Here is a 21,933-nt window from a genome sequence, read left to right as displayed (position 1 = left end):
GCTGGTGACGCCCCTGGATGTACCTTAACCGTAAACGCCTGAAATAATAACAATAGAGCACGTGTCCCTTGCTGTAGAGACTCCAAGATGTGCTGCTGCGAACCTAATCTGTGCCATCAGGTATACTGATTCTGCCATTTGACCATATCCCTTGTCAGAACATCCATCATTTCCATGGGGTTCAAGTCTTTGAACTCTGTACCCTCAGAGGACTCTCGAGTACTTTCCTTCTCAGCAGTCTCAGAACCCAGAGTCTTCTGAAGCGACACCTCCCCGTTACTCGTGTTCTCGTTCGTCACTGGCAATGTCTCGGCTGCAAGGTCTACTTGAGTCCTTGAGATAAAATCCATGATGGCGCCAACACGTCGTTTCATGTCCACCATATTCAACTTATGGTGTATGGCCGGCTTTGACTTGCCATGTCGATGTTCACTCGTTGGTTTCGGATGAGCCGGCGTTGGCTCGTCACTGGTCTTCTGTATGTCTCGCGACATCGACCGCGCTGGTGACTCGCCTTCCCCATCTCGATCTCTGGTATACTGGTTCCTTCCTTTGCCTTTCTTGTGAGCAGTTCTCCCGCCACGCTTCTGGGCGCCTGAAGCAGGTTGATGGCTCGCAGGAGGTGTGTCGGGCACAGGCTCTACTGGCGCGGGGGTCTCCATAATGACAGGTGTCTCGATGCTCTTCGTAGCTGGGGGTTTGGCTGCGGCAGGGGGTGTCTCCTCGGCAGGATCCGAGTCTAAGTGATTGTCAGTCTCAGCCTCAGCTTTACAGTAGACATTGTGGTTTAGCTTACCCTCTCCTCGTCGCCTTTCTGCGCGGCCTTTGCGTTTATCTGCGGCTTCTTGTCTCTGGCGCTCTTTGTCTTCCTTCTCGGTCTTGGCTCGCTGGTTCTTGTTGCTACGGACTCTCTTCGTTCCATTACGAGTATTGATTTCGTCGTCTGACTCAACGTGAGTCTGTACTTCGGCCAGTTCGATGGGGGGCGAAGGTGACCTTGAGCTGGTTCTTTGCCGCTTGACACTTATCGGATTTCTCAGTGATGCCAACTTGTCGTCCCGTGGACGAGCATTGACGGCCACTGACTCCTCACTGTCGCTGCGTCCTCGTTTCGCTCGTCGAGTCAAGATTTCTGATCCATCTTGAGGCACGTCTTCTTTGCTTGCTTCAATAGCTCTCAACAGTTGCTCATCTTCGTATGCACGGTCGCGGCTGTTCATTGTGGATCTTCGCTTAGAACTTTGCGAAGCCGAAGTAGGGCGCGAGTTCTTGCTCGTCCCCGTCTTGGGTGAGCGGTTGCCTTCCTTAGCGATCGAGGTAGCTCGGGAGGTCGCGCGCGACGGACGATTATGTGGAACATATTTGGACCATTTTTGACTGAGAAGGATACTGTCAGCGCAAGGTGATCGCAATGGCAGTGCGCAGCGAAGGGATGTGAAACAGGTAGTCGGGGTGAAAAAAACAGAATTTTCAAAAGGTGGACGTCTCAGAGACATCTTGACTGAACAAAATCCAACCGGAATGACAAGTTTGACTCACCCATTGCTTGCCGTATAGATCTTGTGGAGTTCTTTGCGACATTGCTCGCAAAAATACTCATCAGGAGAGCTCTCGGCGCTAAAAATGCCTACGCAGGCGCCGTGCTGCCAAACTTTACAAATGTCGCATTGAACGAAGAAGCCGGTAACATCTTCAGTAAATTCAATGGCATTGAAAAAGTCCAAGTCAGCGCCTTCAACAGGCGGACGACCTGGATATTCTTCAGCATCACAGATGCATCGAACAGCCTCATCCTCCTCTTCTTGAAGGTCGTCGCTTCCGTTCACCATATCAAAGTTGTCGGACTTGGAATTTTTGTCGGTATCGTCTTCTTGGTTCCGCTTTCGCCTTCGACCGAGAAGAGTATCGTCAATGTCTTCAAATGGCTCCGAGGACAACGAGCCGCTAGGCGTAGACTTGTTGGAAGAAGGTTTGGCGACAGATCTTGTGTTCCGCTCGACTCGACCCGACGTGTTTGAGGATACCGATGATTGTTGAGATTGAGAATTGGTGATGCGGGCTCTCGATGACCGTCGCGGCGAAGGTGGTGCCATTGAGGGAGCAGGGTCACCGAGGTGAGGTGGAAGATGAGTAGAAAACGAGTTGGTAGAAAGGGTAGGGGGGTCGACGCCTCGTTCGACAGACGACGGCGCGTGTAATACTGTAGAGCAGGTAGGTTCTCTCCGATGTTGGTGGTCACGTTAGAAGGAGGTGGGATCGCGAGAATTGAACGTAATGCAATGGCGACCAAGATCGTGGGAGCTGGGTTGGTGAGCAACCAGCGACGGCTGCGACTACTGGAACAAGAAGGTAGAGCGTTCGTATCGAAGACGGGGTTGGCAAGCAAGCATATCGAGAATGCGCAGAAACGCTATGAGTATGACACGGAGAAATACCGTAACAATGAGGTGGTATGTGCCGGAGAAGAGTGGGCGGAAGCTTTCTTTGGAGGAGGAGAAGGAAGAGAAGAGGCGCGGACATGGGCTTGCTCAAGCGTGGGCATGGGAAAGTGGGCAGGAAGGTGGGCGCGGGTCTCACTTGCCTATCGCTTCAGTAAGACCTGAACCGATGGAACCACTACAAGACCACCTGCAGGGCATTTTAGCACTCACTGTACATACTGCCCGCTCGGGATCAGTGCAGTTACCTTGCAAGCTCCAGGATACAGGGGTCTTCTGGAGCACTGTGCATAGGTACCTGGCCATTCAGAAGCCACACTGAAAAATTCTAGTCCCACTCACCGTAACCAACTCGAACCTTGACGTCGGGGTAACAGATAAACTTGACTACTCTGCCGTTCTAGAGTGTAAAACGAAATCAGTAAGCTGGTCAATGCCATTTCAGACAGGACCTTCAGATTATCTGGTCTTGCGCCATAAAGCTTGGATATTAACTTTTCCAATATCCTCTTGTAACCTTTGCCAGTGGAATTAGGAACCTACTGTTTGCTGATCAAGTGGCTAAACCCCCACAGTTGACGGTTTGTTTCCGCTTCCATCATGGTCAGTCAATCTGGTAGGTAGGTAGCAGGTAGGCCGTTTTCGTAGATAATGTCCGCATGTATCAAATCTCTACCGTGCATACCCTGCAATCCATACATGGGGATTCTCGGGAGAATGACATCAGGGAAACATTGGATGTCATGGATGTGCGTACAGTAGCACATGAGCAACATGTATGTATGCTTTAGGGCGCGCTCAACGGTATTTTATGTCCATAATGAGATGATGTAGAACGTGTCAGAGCGTGAGGACAGCAGTCATGAATCCAATCATGACCTTTTCTTTTTCTTGTGGGTGCTGTCAGTTGGGAATTGGAGAAACCCAAAAGGTGGGACAATCACTTCCTTTCCAGCCTATAAACATTAGGCGCCAGCTTGGCTGACTAACTGTTCCACTGCCTCCCAACGGCCATGGCCCTGGCTCTAGCTGCGACAACTCCACTGGTGATGATTTAACCACACAGCTACAGATACTGTACAGCAACTCTGAGGTGTTATCGGGCTTTGCTTTGATATTTTCAGTCTACCGACGTTCTGGATTCTTTCTGTTAAATTATTGTTGGATTTTGGACGACCTCAGCGGGTGGTCAAGTTTGATCGTCACTTCTCCAGAGACTCTCAAGCCCCCCTCCACAAGTAACCCGGCCGTGACTGGGTAAGCGAGCCCCGACCTTGGACAACCACGAACAAGTCCAACAACCATTCATATAGCCTCTCCAAGAATCGATCGACCTTGTACTTGAGACGAGGTTCAAGGCTGAGGCTGGACTGGCTCAGACCAAAGCTCGCTCTAGTACTCCACGTTCAGCCGTGATACCTTACGTCGACAATATGTTCTGACCCGCACACAGAACGCTTTAGAGCCCGACCGAACCAAGTTACCCCTCTGAGACAACACCAAGGCCTCGAACTCGGTGTTGGCGTTTGCGAATCACGATTTTGGTACCCCTTTCTTGGTGGTATGCTCAGCAAGTTACAATCAAGACAGCTCGTCGACAATAGATCGATTGTATAAATTGCGATACAACCCTTCTTTGGCCACACTTGCTGTTCGACTGCTCCTTACCTACTTTGTGGTTTGCATCAGAGTCAATACAATGTTTGATGGGTACGCTTTCTATTCACTTTGGACGTTGCGAGGCAGTTCCGGCGCTGAGCAGGCCTTGATACTTCAAATTATATCAATGGCTGGCTAGGTAGGCTGAGCGACGGTCTGGCAACGTCATGAAATATCCCCATTACCACATCCCTCGTCATGTTGAACGTTACTGCCTTTATCGTGTCTATTCTTCTCGGTTTTATGGGGTCATGGATGCTAATGGGATATTTGTCTTCTTCACGCGCAGATCATAGTCCCAATATGTCGCCAGATACTGCATCGTCGTCATTTCCAAGCCGACCGATTCGGCCATTACCGAGACGTCGACTTCGAGAGAAGCTCTCCCCGGAGGTCGCGGATACGATAAAATACCCCCCTTCAACACATGAAACTGCTCCCCTTTTCTATTATCCGCCATATACACTTAAGGACGAGGGAAGTCTACCAAGAATAGGCTCCACAAGTCCAACTCAACAGAGCCGAAGGACAGAAACAGGGCGCAATTACACCCCTAGACAAAACGGCCTAGGATTGCGTGACGGCGACGATGAAGAAATGGCCATGCGAAGTACCATGGTCACTCGTTCGCCTCCCAAGATCCTAACCCGCGCTGCTCGACGACATTCAAAGCCAGACCAACCTCGCACGAATGCGCAACCGCCTCATTCTGCAAGATCATCGGCGGACGGCTATGATTTGTTTGAGAACGCGAACAACAAAAAGAAGCGCAAGATCCCTTCCGCAGGCGATGCCATACTTAACAGCACCCAATTGTTGAACAATGAGATGGGATCCATTGCTATTTCGACTGACGCAGGACATTCTCCTACCAGCGAGCTGCATAGTGATAGAGCGTACCCGCATTCAGGCACCAGTAGCTTCATGACCAACAATCAGGGAATATCAGGTCCTGGCCGAGGAAGGCTTGGACGCTCGAGGAACGGCAGAAGCCCACTTCGAGCCTTGCCTGATGGCAACAGTTCTTGGACCGGACGAGCGCCAAAATCTACTCAGCCCCAATGGGCACCAGGTGGTAAGTTCTCTTATTCTCGCCCAGTGTCATATGCTGCTCTTCTGCTCTTCTCTTGTATTGTCCTGTTTCCGAATAATGTATCCATGATGGCAGTTGCGCTTGCGTCAGTCAGTCGCCTGCATGGTCCTCTTGTTCACGTGGTTTGGTCTATTGGGATCAATGGCATGGCTGCGCATATATGACAGAGCGGAACCTTAATGATTCTTGCCACTTGGCAACTTGCATAATCATTCGATTCTCAGTTCTGTATTCGCACTTGCCTTCCACCATAGTTGCTCCATACCTCTGTCATCTGCAGGCCACCAGACTCTAACACGGGAAAACAGAAAAAGAAGGAAGCGGTATAATTTCAAACGCCATCGCAAATGCTGAAAAGCTGCGACCCCAGAGCCAGGACAACGTGAGCTTACTCCAGCAACACTCGACTGTGACAAAAAGCACTCCAGCGTCGACCCAGTTCACCTTCACCTGCGAATCCCAAGTTCCTGGGACAATTCAGTGGCCTGGTAAGTGCACACGAGAGAGCGAATATACACGTTTACTGATCTGAGCGAAAGGTCACGCGAATAAGCACAGCATGTCGACCCAGGGTGGCCCTGGCTCCTTGCCACCCGGCAGTGTTGCTCACCACGACGGTTCCTCCGTCGCCGCTAGTAGAGGCTCCGGAAGTTCTCGTCGAGATAGCAAGCGCCGCCTTGACCGGTCACTTGACAGGGCTGCGAGGCACCGCCGTCAGGTTGCTGCAGAAACCCGACGAACAAAACCCGACAACGCAACACATGACTGGATGTGTGGATTCTGCGAGTACGAAAGCATTTTCGGCGAACCTCCTAAAGCACTGATCCGAGCGTATGAGATCAAAGATCGAAAACGTCGACAAGAAGAGGCTGATCGCAAGCGACTTCTTGAAAAGGCCAAGGCGAAGAGCAGGAAGGGGAAAAAGAGTGGCAAGGCCTCGTCCAGGGGAGAGCATGCTGTTACTCAGCCACCAAATCAGGAACAAGGCAGCAATATTGACACGAACCATCATCACTCGACCCAGCCAGAAAAGGGTGAAAACTACCCCGATTCTCCTGGAGAACGGACAGGGCCCGACATAAAAGCCAACGGTTTATCACCCTAGGGTTTGGGCATGCTATAGGGGATTGCGCTGCTCGAGCAACCTAATTCCCCTCGTCAGTCTGAGGAAACTGCGCTCGTTATCGATCTATCAAGATACGGAGGGTATCTTTCAGTTAACTTGGTGTCGGAGTGCAGTCTCACATTCTGAAAGTTCCGCAATCTCGACAGCTTTTGCTTATTGTTTTTGGTCTTATGAATTGCAGCAATAGCTCAACGGCTTAGGGATCACTTACTTCTTATTTGATCGGAGGATGTATTAGCTTACAGAAGACTGAGCTACTCGGTGGGGAGATGGCTCAGTAACTGAAAGCAACTACGGGTTATCAGGCATAGGAATGTGTTAGGATATGCCACCATGGATAGCATAATTACACTTTCAGCATCAAGAACAGCGGGTGTGTATTACTAGAGCTACTTATAGTAGTAAATAGGTTCCTTTACGACCACTCTTTGTTAACCACTTGCTTCGTCTCTTCCTTTTGACATGCTATACGTGCCGTTGTTTGGATAGTCCAGAATCGCATAAGACGAACAAAACCGAATAGAAATGAAACGGTCTAGTCGGACATTGACGTCAGATGGCCCCTTATTAATTCATTCAGGAGGAGTTTACGCTTGGTGGGTTTAGATGGAAACTAACCATGCGGCGGGGACTATGATTTAGACGCAGCTGAAAAGCATGAACCCCTTGAGTTAGTTTCGTAGGGTAGTGGCAGGTATGTACGGATAATAGTCCGACAGTATTCAAAGCTTGACGGTTCTTATTACGACGTCTCCCGCCTCTATAGGTAGTTGACGGATGTTCCTACACACAGATAGAGTTGCATATATACATGGGGCCAAGCTTTTCGGCGACGAACTGGTGCGTGCATGCAAATGTGGGCGATGGACCCTCACTCCTCGCAACGCAACCCAAGGCCCCAGATTGTTTATGTTTATTCCGCCGAGAAAATCTTGTAGATCTCGGCAGCAGGAAAGCTGGAGGCCTGTCGAGCTGGACCTGATGAGGAACTGATCTACAAATGGAGTAGATTAGTGATCTTTGAAAAAAGATCTGTGCAGCAGCCGGATTGTTTTTTTCTTCTTCCTTTCTAGCTGAGATTGCCTGGCACGACACAAGAAACAGGAAAGTTTAAGTTACCTGATACGTACCTATGTATTGCAGCACGGTGACAAGGAGCAAAGACTCTGTCATGTCCTCCCAACTCACGGCACGTTGGCATAAACACGTGGCTATTATTGTACAGAGTTATTGTTCCCAATGGCCGGACACATGTCATCCTTCCATGCCCAAGATATCAGAATCTTTCTATTGGACCCTCTTATTAAACCCCTTCCTCAGTTATGCGATGCAATGCTACCTATGTACATAAGGCGATGCGCGCCCTGGCCTGAGACCTGACCTGGCAATGGAGCTAGATCAATCGGAGCAAAGTACAGTGGAGCCCCAATTGAGGCTAGCGTTGCTGGTGCGCACTTAGTGGCTCGATACTTGTCGTCATCGTCTCTAAACTAGCATCCGGGCATGGAACCTCCCTCTTCTTCTTCAAACTACTTTTGCAGCCCTAATTTCTGTCTCATTCAATCAACCCTGACGTATTCCCAACACAACATAATAGCATTACTATACTTAATGTGAGCCGATAACTTGACTCACATCTCAGCGTCATTATTGACCGTCTCCCGAAGATCCGCGGCCTTTCCTGAATGCAAGCCGCCTGTTGAGCTCTGCTGGCCTCGCGCCGTTTTCGATCTAGCCCACCCTAATCCAGCCCATCATGTTTGGCTCAAGGAGGCATCGCACTCCCTCTCTGGTGAGTCTATCTGTAATTTGCTTTACTTATATACCGTTTCTGCAAAACCGGTTTTGGCTTTTTTGAGTTTCGCGCGCCACGGCACCTGCCAGGATCGTCGAAGGCATTCGCTATTGTGAAACTTGCCGCTTTCGTCTTTGACCATTGTATTATCATCGGCCTTCAACTCTTCTCGCGACTTTTTCTTCATTCTCTTCTGTCTCTTCTTTTCTTTTTCATCCCCTTTGCAGTCGGTTTTGCACCACTAACATGGCGATATCATCTCAGCCGTTGACCAGGGAGACCGCCAATCCCAACGCCGCGACCGCCGCCGCATCGGCCTTTTTGCGACGGGAAACAACGCCATCTTTGTCGTCAGCGGCAGCTGCAGCCGCTCTCAAAGCTCGACCTACAACACCAACCAATGTCTCTCAGGTCCAATCGAAACGAGTTTCGCGCAGGAGCGCATCTGTGTCGTCTTCCGGAAGCCGGGACAGACGAAGTCGGGATCTTCATCGATCGCCGAGTGCGAATTCCATGACAGAGCGGACCTTCCGGTCTCCTTCGCCATCGCCAGCCAGGAACCCTGCTCCGCAGGCCCAAGATGTTCCTCCGGTCCCCAAGATTCCTCAAAATGAGCAAGTCAAATCCGATACAAAGAACCCAACACGCAAACGGGCAACGAGTTTGCAGACGCAGTCTTTTCAAACAGCCAGCCAAAAGATGAAAAACGATCAAGGCACCTGGTTTGGAGCAGCTGCAGCTGGGGATATGTCCAATATGCGACGAGCCACTGTGGTCGATAAAAGAGCGTCAGTAGATTTACGTCCTAGCAGTCCAAGCTCCATCAACTTTTCGTACCCCCGTTCTATGACTGACTCACCCAGTCAATCAAATAACGCAATGGTGTACGATCCCAATTCAAGGCGAATGGTTCCCCAGGCACAGTTGCTGATACAAGAGCAAAATGTCCGAGATGCATCCGAGAAACCTACCCGCAAGCACAAGCACGAAAACTCCAAGGCTGGCAGCCATCTTTCTAAGGGAACATTAGGACGGTTAAAGGGTACCGCTGTCGAACCAGTCTCACCGCCACCTAAACCGTCCAAATCTGCACAAAGTGAGCCAGTTGTTCAAGCGGCAGTTACACAACCTGAACAGGCCAAGGAGGTCAGTCAAGCCAAGCCTGAGCCTGAACCCGCGCCGGAACCGGATCTCGAGTCTAAACCAGATATCGAGCGTGAGATAAAGCATGCGGCAAGGCCCAACGTGCCTGAGGAGCAAATGATGGATGAGTCTGATGTAGAGTCAGAGGGTGAAGCGTCAAGGCAAGCAGCTCGCACTGTTGCAAGCCCACCCCAAGCTACCAAACCTGAATCCTCCATTAGAAAGCGACCATCTATCGTGCACGAAGACCGTGAACAGGAGGAGGAATACGAGCCTAATAAGCCAACTATCTCCCGGGAGCGCTCAATGGATGGGGTTGATGCGATACCAGTCAAGTCTACTACTCCACCCCAAACACAGACTTCAGTTCTGGTAGATCAGCAGAACGAAACTGTGCGTCGCACTCGTGTTCATTCTGAAAGCCCTGCCAGGAGTCCCGCTCGCACAACGCACTTTGCGCCCAAAACCGATCAACTAATCGTCAGGCACGAGCCCCCTCCACGATCGTTATCGCCTCGAAAGTCTGCACTTAAGTATTCAAGCCCTCGTGACGCGTCTCCTTCAGAAGATGGTTCAGATGCATCCGTTGCTTGGTCAGGCATGGCCCGAGAAGATTCAGATGCATTACGAAAGAAAAGTGTGCGGGTAAGCTTTGACGATGGGAACACAGCAATTATGGGTGAGGCTGCGCCTGCACCAGATACGGATTCGCCACGATTAGCCAGTCCCCAGTCAAAGAAACCTTGGCATAGCATCATCGGACGGAACAAGAAAGACTCAATAACTTTGGATGAAGATGAAACAATGACCCCCCGTCCCGCTCTGCCTTCTTTCGGAAGTGTTCGTGAGAAGAAGGTCAGAGAACCCGAGGAGCGACCCCTTGTTCGGCCCACGGACAGATCAGCATCACCTACAATTGCTACAACTTCGCACCCTACGGAAGCCGATGATCAGCCCACTACACAGAATTTAGCTCAGTCCAGCGACCACGCTATCGGATCTGTTTTGTCGCAAGAACAAGCCTCTCGCAATGAAGCCAACACCTCCAGATACCGAGAGCCACTACCTCCTGTGGTCACGTCTGTTGACGGCCAGGGATATATCAGTAACAGCGACCTAGAATCCGATATTGAATCCGACATTGGGAACTTGGAGACTCAGACATCCACAGGCCACGGAGTAGAAACACAAACCACGGTTAATGATTCAACTGGCGGGGTCGAGAGTGATTCGGCAAAATCTAGTCCCAGCGACAACATACCAACGATTTCGATCATACATCCCAGCCCGCGCATCCCCGATGAAAACCAATCAGATTCGCCTTCGGACTTCTTTGATGTCCCTGGAGAGTTTCCTGCAGACACAGATAACAAGAAGCGAATCTCCGATGACAGCAAAGAGCCAGCACAAATTTCGACACGTCGGTCCTTCGATTCAACTAGTGCAGTGTCTTCGAGTTCTCAGATGCATGATATCCAAGAAGTTTCAGAAGAATCTGACGGGAGCAGCATCTACAGTGACGCTTACGAGGACCTGTCCGACATGGAGGGAGACGGTTTCTTATCGCTTGATGCGGTTGTCGATAGTCCCATTGAGCCCACTGTTCCCCAGAGAGTATTAGAAAAGGCAATGGCCAAGTCTCAAGAAACCGACAAGTCTCAGGAGTCTACACCTGTAAAGAGCACCTCTCAAGTTCTCCAGACACCCAGCGACTGGCAGACCGCGAAGGCGTATTGGAGGAGTCTGAGCCCGGAGGGTAGGCGCCAGCTTGAAAAGGAGGCTATGGAGGATTCCGATGAAGAACCCATTCCAGAACATGCAGTGCGTCGACCAAAGCACAAGACAAAGGCCCATACCAAAGCAAAGGATGCGGAGGAACCAATTCAAGAACCCCTGGAAGAGCCCGAAGTTTCAGAAAAGTTGCGCGACACAAAACGAGTCTATCAGATTCAACCAGGCACGAGCTGGCCCCGCGATGATGTTGAAAAGCTTCGAGTCCAGCCTTCCACTTCAGACAACACAACATCAAACGGAGGCAGCAAGCTCCGGAAGTCAATGCGAGGTGCTGCAGCCCCTGTAGTCGAAAATTCAAAACCAGCTCAGAGTGGCAGTATGCGTAAGTCTATGAGATCTGGCACTGCTCCCTCCAGCCCCCAGAATTCGAACGGCAGCCATTTACGCAAGTCCCTTCGTCAAGAGCCCGATGCCAGCGTTACTCCGAATACCGGGATGCGTAAATCGCTCAGAGCAAACGGCTCTACGGCTAATGGTCATACTACGTCCCCAACTTCAAAGAATACTCGGCCTACATCTTATCAACCGGCAACCACATTCGAAACCGTTAAAGCTCAACGCCGCACGCATTCTGAAGACAGGGGACCTACTATGCGAGGTGCCGCGAAGCCAGCCCTGACACGTCGAGGATCTGATTCCAGCGAAAGCAGTTTCCGGCGTGCAAGGCCTGGGGGCGGGGAAGGTCTTAGCTTCCGTAGGACGATGAGAGGAAGTGTTCGAGAGCCAGAACCAGTGGCAACGCCCGCCCAAGAAACTCCCCGAGGAAGCAGCCGGTTTAGCCTTCGATCGTTATCGCCTGCTGGGTTCCGACGCAACTCTAACACAAGCTCACCTCCCCCTGTTGCGATGAGTGGTCGTATGCGCCAGTCACTGCGTTCCGGATCATCTGAAGCCGAACCTTCTCACAAGCGCCTTTCTGGTTTCGGTCGTCCAGCCAAGGCCAAGAAATCTAAGGGTAGTAGTCGTTTTGAAGATTCAAGCGACGAAGATGAGTCACATCCAGCCTTCCGTAGCCGTTTTGTCGACTCCAGTGACGAGGACATTCCTTCACCCGTGCCTAAGCAAAAGCGCGTGCCGAAAACACTGCGAGACTCGTCTTCAAATGGTGCCGCCGCCGCCGCTATAAAGGTCCCTGCTTCTCGTGCTGGTATCCAAGATTCTCCTGACCTACCCGACAGCGACGACGACTTAGCGCCGCCACAGCAGGGAATTACTTCCAATGGTGCAGCCTCTCGATCTGCTCCAGTATTGAACCGAAATGGCTCAGGGCGAGGCAATCTGGGAGCCCAAAATGACACTGCCGAGAAAATGGGGGCACGGCCAGGTCACAAGCGACGTGGCAGCTTTATGTCATCAATTCTGCGTCGCAAGAAGGACTCCTCTGATAAGGTTTCTCGCAATACAAGCGAGAGCGCTTCCCGCAGGGATACTCATCTCGAGCGCGATCCGGAGCGTCTTGCTGTTATCCGGAGCAACAGTGAAGGGGCTGCTCACAGCTCACGTCTACAAAAACGTGGGGCAAATTGGCCTCTCAAAGACCATGAGCATACTCATGAAGAGGAAGATTTCGACGAAGGCTCCCAGAACACGTATGTCGTTGATGAGGAGAAAAGGCCATCTACTGCCGGCGGTATCGGCTCATCTCCATCTTCTCCGACAAACAAAACAGGCTTCCTCAAGCGTCGTAGTACTTCTCACAGTCACATGCGCCCCCATGCAATGTCAGCTGATGGTTCAGAAGTTGGCACGCCAAAGAAGAAGAAATTCGGAGCACTGCGCAGAATGTTTAAGCTTGACGAATAAGCTATATTCTTTGAAACCCACCACTGCACGCTCTTCATAATACCAACGACTGTTACAAAGTAACAATTATTTATCAACTACTTTTAGTCTTCAACTTTTTACACTCATACACTCGCTCCAGCGCTTCTCTGTTTCATACAGAGCAATGCGTTTCTCTTTGTTCTCGACAACGCGCTATCGGAATTCTTGGATTAATGCATAAACTGACGGATTAACTTGGATGAATGGATGGTTGGATGGATGGGTGATTAATCGGTTGGATACCACCCAAGATGCACACAGGACTAAAAACCTATCGATCGTAATATATAGTAGCTATTTATCTCACCCTTCAGTTTCCTAACTGTAACAATAGATACCATGTTAAGCAATATTCTTCAGCGTCAAACGCATTTCACTAACTTTATGGCCTTTTGAGATTCATGTAGAGCGCCTCATCATTACTGAAGTTTTCGAATTTATCACGGTTTGAGCCTTGAACTAAGTGGACAGATAGCATGTCCATCCATACTCATTTGGATGGTTGTTGTTTTTCGGCAGCACCTTGAGCATGCTGTTGCAGCGTCTTGCTTTTGGTTCTATAATGGTATCAACTCCACTCACCCCGTTTCCTCTCCCGTCTGTATCCGTCCGCCTAAAGCTGCTCAGATTCAAGTCAGCTTCGCCATCAACGCCTTGCCCCTGGACCGATCATATATCTAGAAAGAATCAACCGCATATGCAGCTTTCAATCCTTGACACCCGAGCCAGGTGTTACTAAAAGCAAATGGGCAACCTATAAGATGATACTGAAGACCGTGGGTACTTTCATGCACCCATCAACAACTCCATGGCCATGCGCTCCGGGTCGTTAGAAAAAAGAGTGGTACTTCCCGCTAACGCCGAATTTCAGTTGAAAATGGCATACATAGTCCCTGTGAGACCTCGCCTGAGTGTATGCAGCAACAAAATAGTGCTTTTAGAATGAAGCAGAGATGTTTAGTTTTTTGATCGCGGTCTGTCACTGCCCCGTGCCTTTTCGCGTTCAAGGAGAAGTGTCAGCTGACTTTTCGTGCGTCCTAAAGGCACACTAGCCGATGTGGTCGGTGGAGTTGGTGTGAAACGAGCATCGAGAATAGATGGCCGAGGTGGCACAGCAGGAATGGTATGGTGTTCGGGTCGTCTATGATCGAGGTTATTCAAGTCCGATGCAGACCCAAATCCAGATTGATCGAGAATAGTGCCTGCGACAGCGACGTTAGATGTTGATGAGGTGGCTTCTGTGAAGAGACCCGGCGCTCTGATGCCATTTTGCAACTTGTGTTGGTCGTATCCGCCGTGAGACTGGGACCGAGCCATGGCAGGCAGGTCCTGGCTCTGGCTACTCTCCAGAGATCCCACGTTGAATGTTGATACTGAAGAGGTCCTAGATCCTCTACGTGATCCATGAGTCGTAAGGCTTATAAGAGAGCGGGCTTGTGGGAGTACACCTTTCTCGCGATGGATGCTACGAGGCCGATCTTTCGAGGGCGACGTCTGCTGGGTTTCCTCTGCTATCACGTCCTTTCCTACTTCTTTCCTGTGTGACGACGGTCGGACAGGTGCAGCTGGTCGTTTCCCACGTGCCTTTTCGCTCATTACAGGGCGTTCCTCCACCACACCATTGCTCTGACCACTCGTTGGTTGGTCACGTTCCACGGTTGTGCGGGTGTTGTGTGGTGCAGGCTGCTGCAGAGCGGCACTTCGAGACCCACCAGATGTCCCAAACCCAGTTTCTCGAATAAGGGGTTCTGCAGTTGGAGTCGACTTCTTTGACGGAGATGTTTTCTTATTGGCGAGAGGCGAGGAAGGAGTGAGCTTTTGGGGAGGTGTTGTCGTTTTCTTCATTGGCGAAGCCGTTACATACACAGGCGCCTCAGAGGCTGTCGCGGCTGTGCTTCCCGACGAGGGGATCTCATCTTCATCTGCAGATTCTTGGGGTGACACAAAGCGAGCCGTCGGCCGTGGCCCTGATGCCGACGGACCCCGGGCTTTTTTCAAGATCGGGTGGGTGGGTGGCGGTTTTGAGGCACTCGAAGATAGGGTTCTCAACGCTGAGTCGGTAGGTCTAGATGAGCGGAACCCTTGCGGTTGTGGTAGAGGTGGGGTCGCCTGAGCTTCGGCGGCTTCCAGAATTTGCTTGATCAGGGGGTGCATCTACACGGTGTCAGTTGGTGAGAGGAGTCCTCGGCCAAAAGCCTCAATGCTACATACATCGGGTCCCTCCCATCGGTTCGGTGGTCCCTTGAGGGGGACAAATGTTGGCCCATTAGAGATCTCTTCGTAAAGTTTGGCTAGGGCACTGCCCTTAAGAAACCTGCGATCACTTCCCCAGACATGCCACCAAAAGTTTTCGAGCCGACATGCTGTCGGATCCTGAAGCTTCTTATATGTGGTAGTGTACACTAAGCAAGTATAAGCCGTGTGCAAAGACATGTGGAAAGATCAATAGGTTTACCATGCCAATACTTCCAAACTTTGTCAGGGGGGACGATTGGGAAGTCAGCAACCTCCTTGTAAATGTTTTCCGAGTTGGTGACAATGCCTTTTGGCAGAATCATCGGCATGCTTGGGTCCATGACTGAAATTGTACGAAATGGTAGAGCCAGGCTATCATGAATAACTTTTGCGGCGACAGGATGCAAACTTGGTGATAAGACGGTTTCGTCTGCAAGTACCCCTGGCAGTTCCTTGGTGCAGAGGTGTTTGTCGTCGGCTACAAGCGAAGCATGATCGTTTAAACAAAGTGATAGGTGAGTGACCCGTGTGTGGATGAGTTTCGATGCTTTTGAGTGATTATGGGCGCACAATGTAACTCGGTGATCGATAAAGTCGTTCCTCTTTATTTTCTGCCAATTGCAAGTGGCATAAAGCTTCAACGCAGTTACCTCAAAATTTGGAAGTAATCAAAGGCAGTTGGCGGTCGTGAGTGAGTGTCGAATAAGTTCCCTGTTCAGATGGGCTTGAATTCAGGCAACACCAAAATCGAGCCGAGGAATGCAGCAGCTGACGCAGTTGAGGTGTACACAAAAGTCCGGGTTATACAGGACTCCCCGTCTCTATTTTTGTTTTGTTGCCCTTGGCGTGTGTCAGTAGTTGTTGATTCCCTCGGAGCGAAACACAGTTGCGAAAAAGAGCTTCGGAATGGCTCGTGACTCGTAAGCTCGTGACGCAAAAGTTGACTTCTCGTGTGTAAAAAAAGCGGCGAAAGTGAATAACAGTGGACCTTGCACTGGTGAAGCTGGACAGCTTTACTGAGTGAAACTCGAGTGGTGTTGCAGCGAAAGCTTAACTGAGCGCAAGCTTTTAGTTGCAGCTGTAAGCTAAACTGAGGGGGCCGTTCGAATGGGTGCTGTGTAAGTGTAACAACACATTCGGAGCTCTTTTGTTACATCTGCAGCTCGAGGTTCTTAAGAATTGAGAAAGCCTGCGCGCTGAGTGATGGAAAGAAGAAGAATTGGTTACAGATGCAAGAAATTTTTAAGGGTCGCAAGGTGAAAAAAAGTCTGTACCTGCTAGTGAACCAGAGAAAAAGACGGTGGAGAGCCGGTGGAGGGACTGATGATAATGGCTGAAGATATCGAATGCTTGCAGCTGGAGTTTATGGGTACAGCTCGGTCTGCTGAATCGTCGGGCCGGGGTACATGGAAACTTCAATAGCGGCGGCGGACGGCGACGTCGGAGTTGACAGTCGATGCTGGTCCAAAGTTGAAGGCGTGTCTCGCAGAAGTCAAGCTCTTCACACTTGATGCCGACTGGTTTCGGAGTCGATGACGATGCCAGGGGAACAATGTTGAAAAAATCTCGGAACAATGAAGAAAAGATTAAAAGCCTGGTATGTCGCCGCAAGCTCAGTAATAAAGTAGATAAAGTAGTTACAGATCGGAATTGTTGGCTTCGTGACGAGGGGGGCCGGGGAGGAATTGAAAAGGAGTTCGGTCGGCTTAGTTGGCTAAGGTAGGTAGGTACCTAGATGGCGGCGAAAGACGGGCAGCAGGTACCTTCCGGAGAGGCCGCTGTGTCGCTGACCGGTCCAGGCCAGAATGAGCCCTGTTAACGGAATGTATCAGATCCTCTGCGTCAAAAGAAAAACCAGGGGTCCGTGATTTTTAGCGACTTATTGCCCAGCACGTTTATCTGTTTGGTGGAGGTGGAGTTGAGGTGAGGGATGCCTGTCACTAAGGGCCTGCGCACTATAAAGATAAGCTGCTGTGTGGTTGAATCAATAATTCGATAGTCCCCTCAGCAGACGATGCAGGCAGTGGAATCGAGGTGCAATCGGGTGCTATATGAGTGCCAGGGGCATGCAAAAGCCACAACTGTGAGGGAGGAGGACAATGCAAGCATGGGAGAAACATATGTTGACTTGTGGTAGTTGACTCGTCTGTTCCTTCCCCAGCCTAGAGGTACTGGGAAGGCACCATTCAGAGCACCTACCTAAGTCTTAGTACTAAGTTTAGAGCTTGATGGCTAACAAGTTTCTAGTGCTAGATACCTCCCATATAGGTCGCCTGTAAGTCAGTCAGGCATACCTCGAGGTCACAGAAACCTCGATACTGTACTTGCCCAAGAGATAAAGCGAATTGGTTATTTTATGCCACTTTATCAGACCCGCTCTTGGGCTATCATCTTGTGTATTTTAAGCTTGGGTCTCAAGTTTTCTGGTTCCCCTACCTAGGCATCGTAGGCTAAGAATAGGCGCTAGCATCCAATCGAGGTAGGTTACATTGGAACCTGAACTACCGCGCACGCGGGCGGACACCCCCCTAGGTTCCATGTGACGTGCGTAGGGAGGGAGGCCCCTAGCTAAATCGAACTGAACTTTACGGGAGACTTCAGGTTTCTAGTTCTTACATGGGCATGGGTAATAGGCATTCACCTCCATTTCTTCATGGAAATTCTAGCCATCAGAGAATGACATTTTGCTCGGATTCTCACAGTACCTACCTAGCTAAGGAATCTCATTTATTCTCGAAAATACCTAAATATGTTATATTCAGGTGTTCCCTGCACCTTGCAATGTACAGTTGCCGTAAGTAATTATTCTATGTCGATGCTACCAGGTCTACATTTCTTCCATATTTCCTTTTGTTCTATGCTATTGTGATACAGTGGCTGAGCTTGATCACTCGGTCGGCAGGGTTATCGCATTGACAAGGATAGGCAAGCATGAAAGTAGGTATCAAGGTCACGAGGCCATTGCAACATGAGATATCGCCAATCATCAACTTCCAAGTCGATGACATACTACCCGGTCAATATGCAGGGCAAGCTGTCACTCTGAATCAGGGCCTTTACTGTGTATGTACTCGTCGTACATGGCGATCGAGTAATTTCACCGCCTCGAAATCTGGCTGTTTGCTCTCATCAAGGCTGAAAACCAGAGACCTAAATGTCAATGTTGAGTTTACTCTGACTTGAACAGCCCTCACCGACCTACAGCCGTTCTGTAATGAGCCACCTCGGAATGCCAGCTCGTTTTACGCACCTAGATAATCCAGGATGCATCCTGCGGCTCTGCATATGTTCTGTCAGCCTATCTCTCCTCCCTTGAGTGTTGCAGTCCCTGACTCGAAAATACCCAAAACAGCACGATCGTCGATCCTACCGAAACATGACCTTTTTGCCCTCGACTTCTAGAACAAATTACCCGGAAGCTGAAACCCTTACCTTGCCGGGGATAAATCTGTCTCCATAGACACTATTCCTGATATACATGCGATTCTCAGCATTGGCTATAGCCTGTATGTATGTCTAAGAGTTCTACCCGGTTTCCCTTCGCTCCCCCTCTTTGCCCTTCTTTTTCACTGTTCTTTTCTTTTTAATGCTTCTCCCATCTTTTCCTTTTACAGAAGCGTCAATTTCTTCGAGTCTTCTGATCCGTTTCTTGGCGGGGTCATTCATTGTCCAGGACCATCCATGGTCGTGTGACTGACCAAACCAGCCACTCCATGCGAGACCTTTTTCGATCAAGTTTTTGTTTTCTTTTCTTTTTTTGAGGCTCTTCCCCGCTTCCAAAGTGTCCCTTACGTTAGCTTTCACGAGGCCAATCAAGGCCAACGCCGCGCTTTGTTCTGCTACACCACGTTGTAACATTTAGGACTAAGACGGCACAGGCTCGTTCCTGGAGGCACCTGACGTTAAGATAATGAAGGAGGGGTTCGCAGTCAGCCACCTCGTTGACCTCAGTCTAAGCTTCTCTGAGGTAAGGTGCTGGGATCTCCATAAAGTTGTCGGCCGAGAGGAATTGTAGGATGCATCATGTATAAAGTTCCACTACCGAGAAGCATCCAATGAAGGATCTGGGGTGATGTTAACAATGCTCAACGTCGGCTTAGAAACTTGGGTCATTCGGCTAACTGTGGAGAGCTTAAGCTTGAAGCCCCCGATTTAGAGATAGCAGACAGGTATCTACTAGTTAGAGAGCGAGGAGCCAGTTCGCACATCAAAGTCACATGTAGACAAAATAGCCTGCTACATCGCTAGTCTACGATTTCATCAAGACCGAATGAAAACCTTTTTTATTTAGGCTGGCACTCCCTCACACGCGCTCAATAGTTTGGTCAGTGCAAGGTACCACGAAACGAGTCCGTACAGATCAGCGTCGGCTTAACATGCCTCCCCCACGTTTTGAACCACACCAAGCTTTGTGGTTGTGGGGATCCTTGCCTAAGATCCTAGAATTGAGCTTCAACAATAGATAGAGGGGGTTACGAATGATCAAGAGGAGATAATAAGCTTCCTATTTAGTTCCCGTATGCCGATGCTGACTTTTCAAAGCACTGCCACCATTCCAGCTAATAAGTAAGTCTTGGTACTCTCAACTATCTCAAGCCAGTAGATAGATGTTACAAATTGCATTGTCTAAAACAAAGTCTGACGCACGCTCTATTCAAATAGCCTACCATGAGATCGCCATCTTGCACCAGATTGCAGGTCACATTCACGCACGCACACACATGTCCCTCACTTCTATTTCTAAGCCTGCCCATCACTGTGGCTGCGTTTCAGACGCACGGGGGGGGGGCATCGATAATGTATTGTAACCACATCATACAGGGAGGAAACCCGAAAGATAGGTGATCAACGCTTACATACAAGGGCTGCTATCTGGGTTTACCGTCGCCTCGGAGTTGACGAATATGTTGAGGTTTCTCTGCAGGCCGATCCCACCTCAGTAATACAGCAGCATTGCCGGGCGTTTGGTGGTTACACTCGGGAATGTCATGGGTGTTTAAAGTACAACTATCCGTTTTCGGGATGTGTCACATTGAGAATCAACACGTTTATTCATCAATTATTTTTTTGTTATACTATAGAACCGGAGTTGGGCTAAAGAGGCATCCTCGTCTTCAGCAGGAATATGTAATTAACTCCTTTTCGATATGCTTAAAATCGTGATCTCCTTTTCTCAACCATTAGGTACATTGTCGAATTCCAAAATCGCTCATATAAACCAATTACGGTGCAATGTTGACCACACTCCTTTTCGCTTTTGTTGGAAAGAATCTAGGTAACGGTGTAGCCGCCATCGACTCGGATGTCGGCACCAGTCACATACGAAGAAGCCTTAAAACAGTCAGTTATGCATGCATGATACAAGAATACACAACTTACATCTGATAGGAGGAATGCCACGGGCCCCATGAGGTCCTGGGGTTGTCCCATTTTGCCCTGGGGGATAAGGGAAGTCCACTTCGCCTTGAGATCCGGGTTGTCGTCAAGAATCTTCTGAGTGCTATTGGATCCGTGTCAGTCGATTGTCTCTGAGTTCAAAGTTATTTGCATGACTTACAGTGCAGTCAACATGTAACCGGGAGAGATGCAGTTGACTCGGATGTTTGCCTGAGCCCATTCGACGGCCAAGGAAGCAGCGAGATGGCGCACACCGGCTTTGGCGGCATTATAGGGAGCCTGGGGCTGAGGAACGTTGACAATGGATCCGGACATGCTGCCAATCATGACGATGCTACCAGGAGCCTTTCTCTGCATCAAGTGCCTGGCGACTGATGTTGCAAAGAGATAGGTACCGTCAACGTTGACAGCCCAAAGCTTGCGGAGGCGGTCGATGGGGTAGTTAACGGCTTCGAAGTTCTCCGTGAAGCCAGCTGAGGTGACCAGGTTGTCAACTTTTCCGTGCTCCTTGACAACCTCGGCTACACAAGCCTCGACGGATTCAGGATCAGATACATCGGCATAATGGGCAGTGACCTTTGGGATTCTATGAGAAGGGATGTATTGTTAGCGTTTGGCACAATTATAAAGCTCAATAAGTGGTGAGCTTACCGTCGGGCTCGAGGGTTCTCCTTTTTGAACTCTTCAATGATCAAGCTAGTCTGCTTCTCTGCCTCCTCCTCTGCAAATATGTTAGAAATGGGCGTTTTGCTATGAAGGGTGCAACTACTTACTATTCATATCAACAAGAGCAAGGTTGGATCCAGAGAATACCATTCCTTGACCCATAACAAGACCCAACCCACGTGCACCACCGGTGACGATGCCGACATGACCGTCGAGTGTAAAGGTAGGCAGAGTTGGCTTCACATACTGGCCACCAGCGCCAGAGACAGGCTCACTGCTAGGGAGCTCATGATCTTCTGGGTACTCAACCTCGATCTGGGGATCGGTCTGGGCATATTTTCCTGGTTTGTCCTGTCGGGGAGGAACATTGTGAAGCTTTCGCGCAGCTGTGAAAGTGAAACGGGGGCGAATAGCAGGTGAAGCAGCAACACGCCGCGCACAGAGACGCAAAGAAAGTGCAAAAGACATGGCTGTGGAAGAAAGTAAAGGTGCTGTGATGGAAGAGAAAGCGTGAGGAGAAGAGGGGGAGAAATGACGGATCGATTGTTCTTATGGAGGTGAACAGTGGTAACAGCTGCTATGAGCTCAGTGGAAGTGGCGGCAGGGTACCTGGGGAATGAAGCTGAAGCTCCCCTCGTGAAGTTTGACGTCGATGGTGCAGGGATGAGCAGTTTATGATTAGCGCCCAGGAACGAAACGGGGAAAAGATATGCTGATGGTATAATGATGACTGAAATGCAGGTTGATTTCAAGCAATTGGGGG

The 21,933-nt window shown here is 49.9% G+C and overlaps 5 protein-coding genes across 5 annotated transcripts, besides 2 other annotated features; 2 read left to right on the top strand and 3 right to left on the bottom strand.

Annotated features, from left to right (window-relative positions):
* Window positions 1–116: 116 nt before the first annotated feature.
* On the bottom strand, window positions 117–2,093 carry FPSE_10166 (uncharacterized protein; the record flags this gene model as incomplete). Its single annotated transcript, XM_009263283.1, has 3 exons — window positions 117–739; window positions 797–1,377; window positions 1,540–2,093. 3 exons carry the CDS (start codon window positions 2,091–2,093, stop codon window positions 117–119), a joined length of 1,758 nt encoding a protein of 585 aa, XP_009261558.1.
* A 2,307-nt stretch (window positions 2,094–4,400) lies between these two features.
* On the top strand, window positions 4,401–6,295 carry FPSE_10165 (uncharacterized protein; the record flags this gene model as incomplete). The annotated part of the gene is made up of 3 exons (XM_009263282.1): window positions 4,401–5,172; window positions 5,499–5,678; window positions 5,730–6,295. The coding sequence occupies 3 exons, from the start codon at window positions 4,401–4,403 to the stop codon at window positions 6,293–6,295; spliced, it is 1,518 nt and encodes a 505-aa protein (XP_009261557.1).
* Window positions 6,296–8,357: 2,062 nt separating this feature from the next.
* Window positions 8,358–12,851, top strand: FPSE_10164 (uncharacterized protein; the record flags this gene model as incomplete). The annotated part of the gene is made up of 1 exon (XM_009263281.1): window positions 8,358–12,851. The coding sequence occupies one exon, from the start codon at window positions 8,358–8,360 to the stop codon at window positions 12,849–12,851; it is 4,494 nt and encodes a 1,497-aa protein (XP_009261556.1).
* Window positions 12,852–13,068: 217 nt separating this feature from the next.
* Window positions 13,069–13,098: a microsatellite.
* A 731-nt stretch (window positions 13,099–13,829) lies between these two features.
* On the bottom strand, window positions 13,830–15,448 carry FPSE_10163 (uncharacterized protein; the record flags this gene model as incomplete). Its single annotated transcript, XM_009263280.1, has 3 exons — window positions 13,830–15,026; window positions 15,084–15,274; window positions 15,328–15,448. The coding sequence occupies 3 exons, from the start codon at window positions 15,446–15,448 to the stop codon at window positions 13,830–13,832; spliced, it is 1,509 nt and encodes a 502-aa protein (XP_009261555.1).
* Window positions 15,449–18,640: 3,192 nt separating this feature from the next.
* Window positions 18,641–18,716: a repeat region.
* A 1,662-nt stretch (window positions 18,717–20,378) lies between these two features.
* On the bottom strand, window positions 20,379–21,638 carry FPSE_10162 (uncharacterized protein; the record flags this gene model as incomplete). The annotated part of the gene is made up of 5 exons (XM_009263279.1): window positions 20,379–20,438; window positions 20,487–20,607; window positions 20,665–21,090; window positions 21,156–21,225; window positions 21,278–21,638. The coding sequence occupies 5 exons, from the start codon at window positions 21,636–21,638 to the stop codon at window positions 20,379–20,381; spliced, it is 1,038 nt and encodes a 345-aa protein (XP_009261554.1).
* Between the last annotated feature and the right edge of the window lie 295 nt (window positions 21,639–21,933).

This window comes from Fusarium pseudograminearum, chromosome 2, assembly GCF_000303195.2.
Source record: "Fusarium pseudograminearum CS3096 chromosome 2, whole genome shotgun sequence".
NCBI classification, from domain to species: Eukaryota; Fungi; Ascomycota; class Sordariomycetes; order Hypocreales; family Nectriaceae; genus Fusarium; species Fusarium pseudograminearum.
The sequence above is the reverse complement of the archived record's forward strand: the minus strand, read 5'-3'. Positions and strand labels throughout refer to the sequence as shown.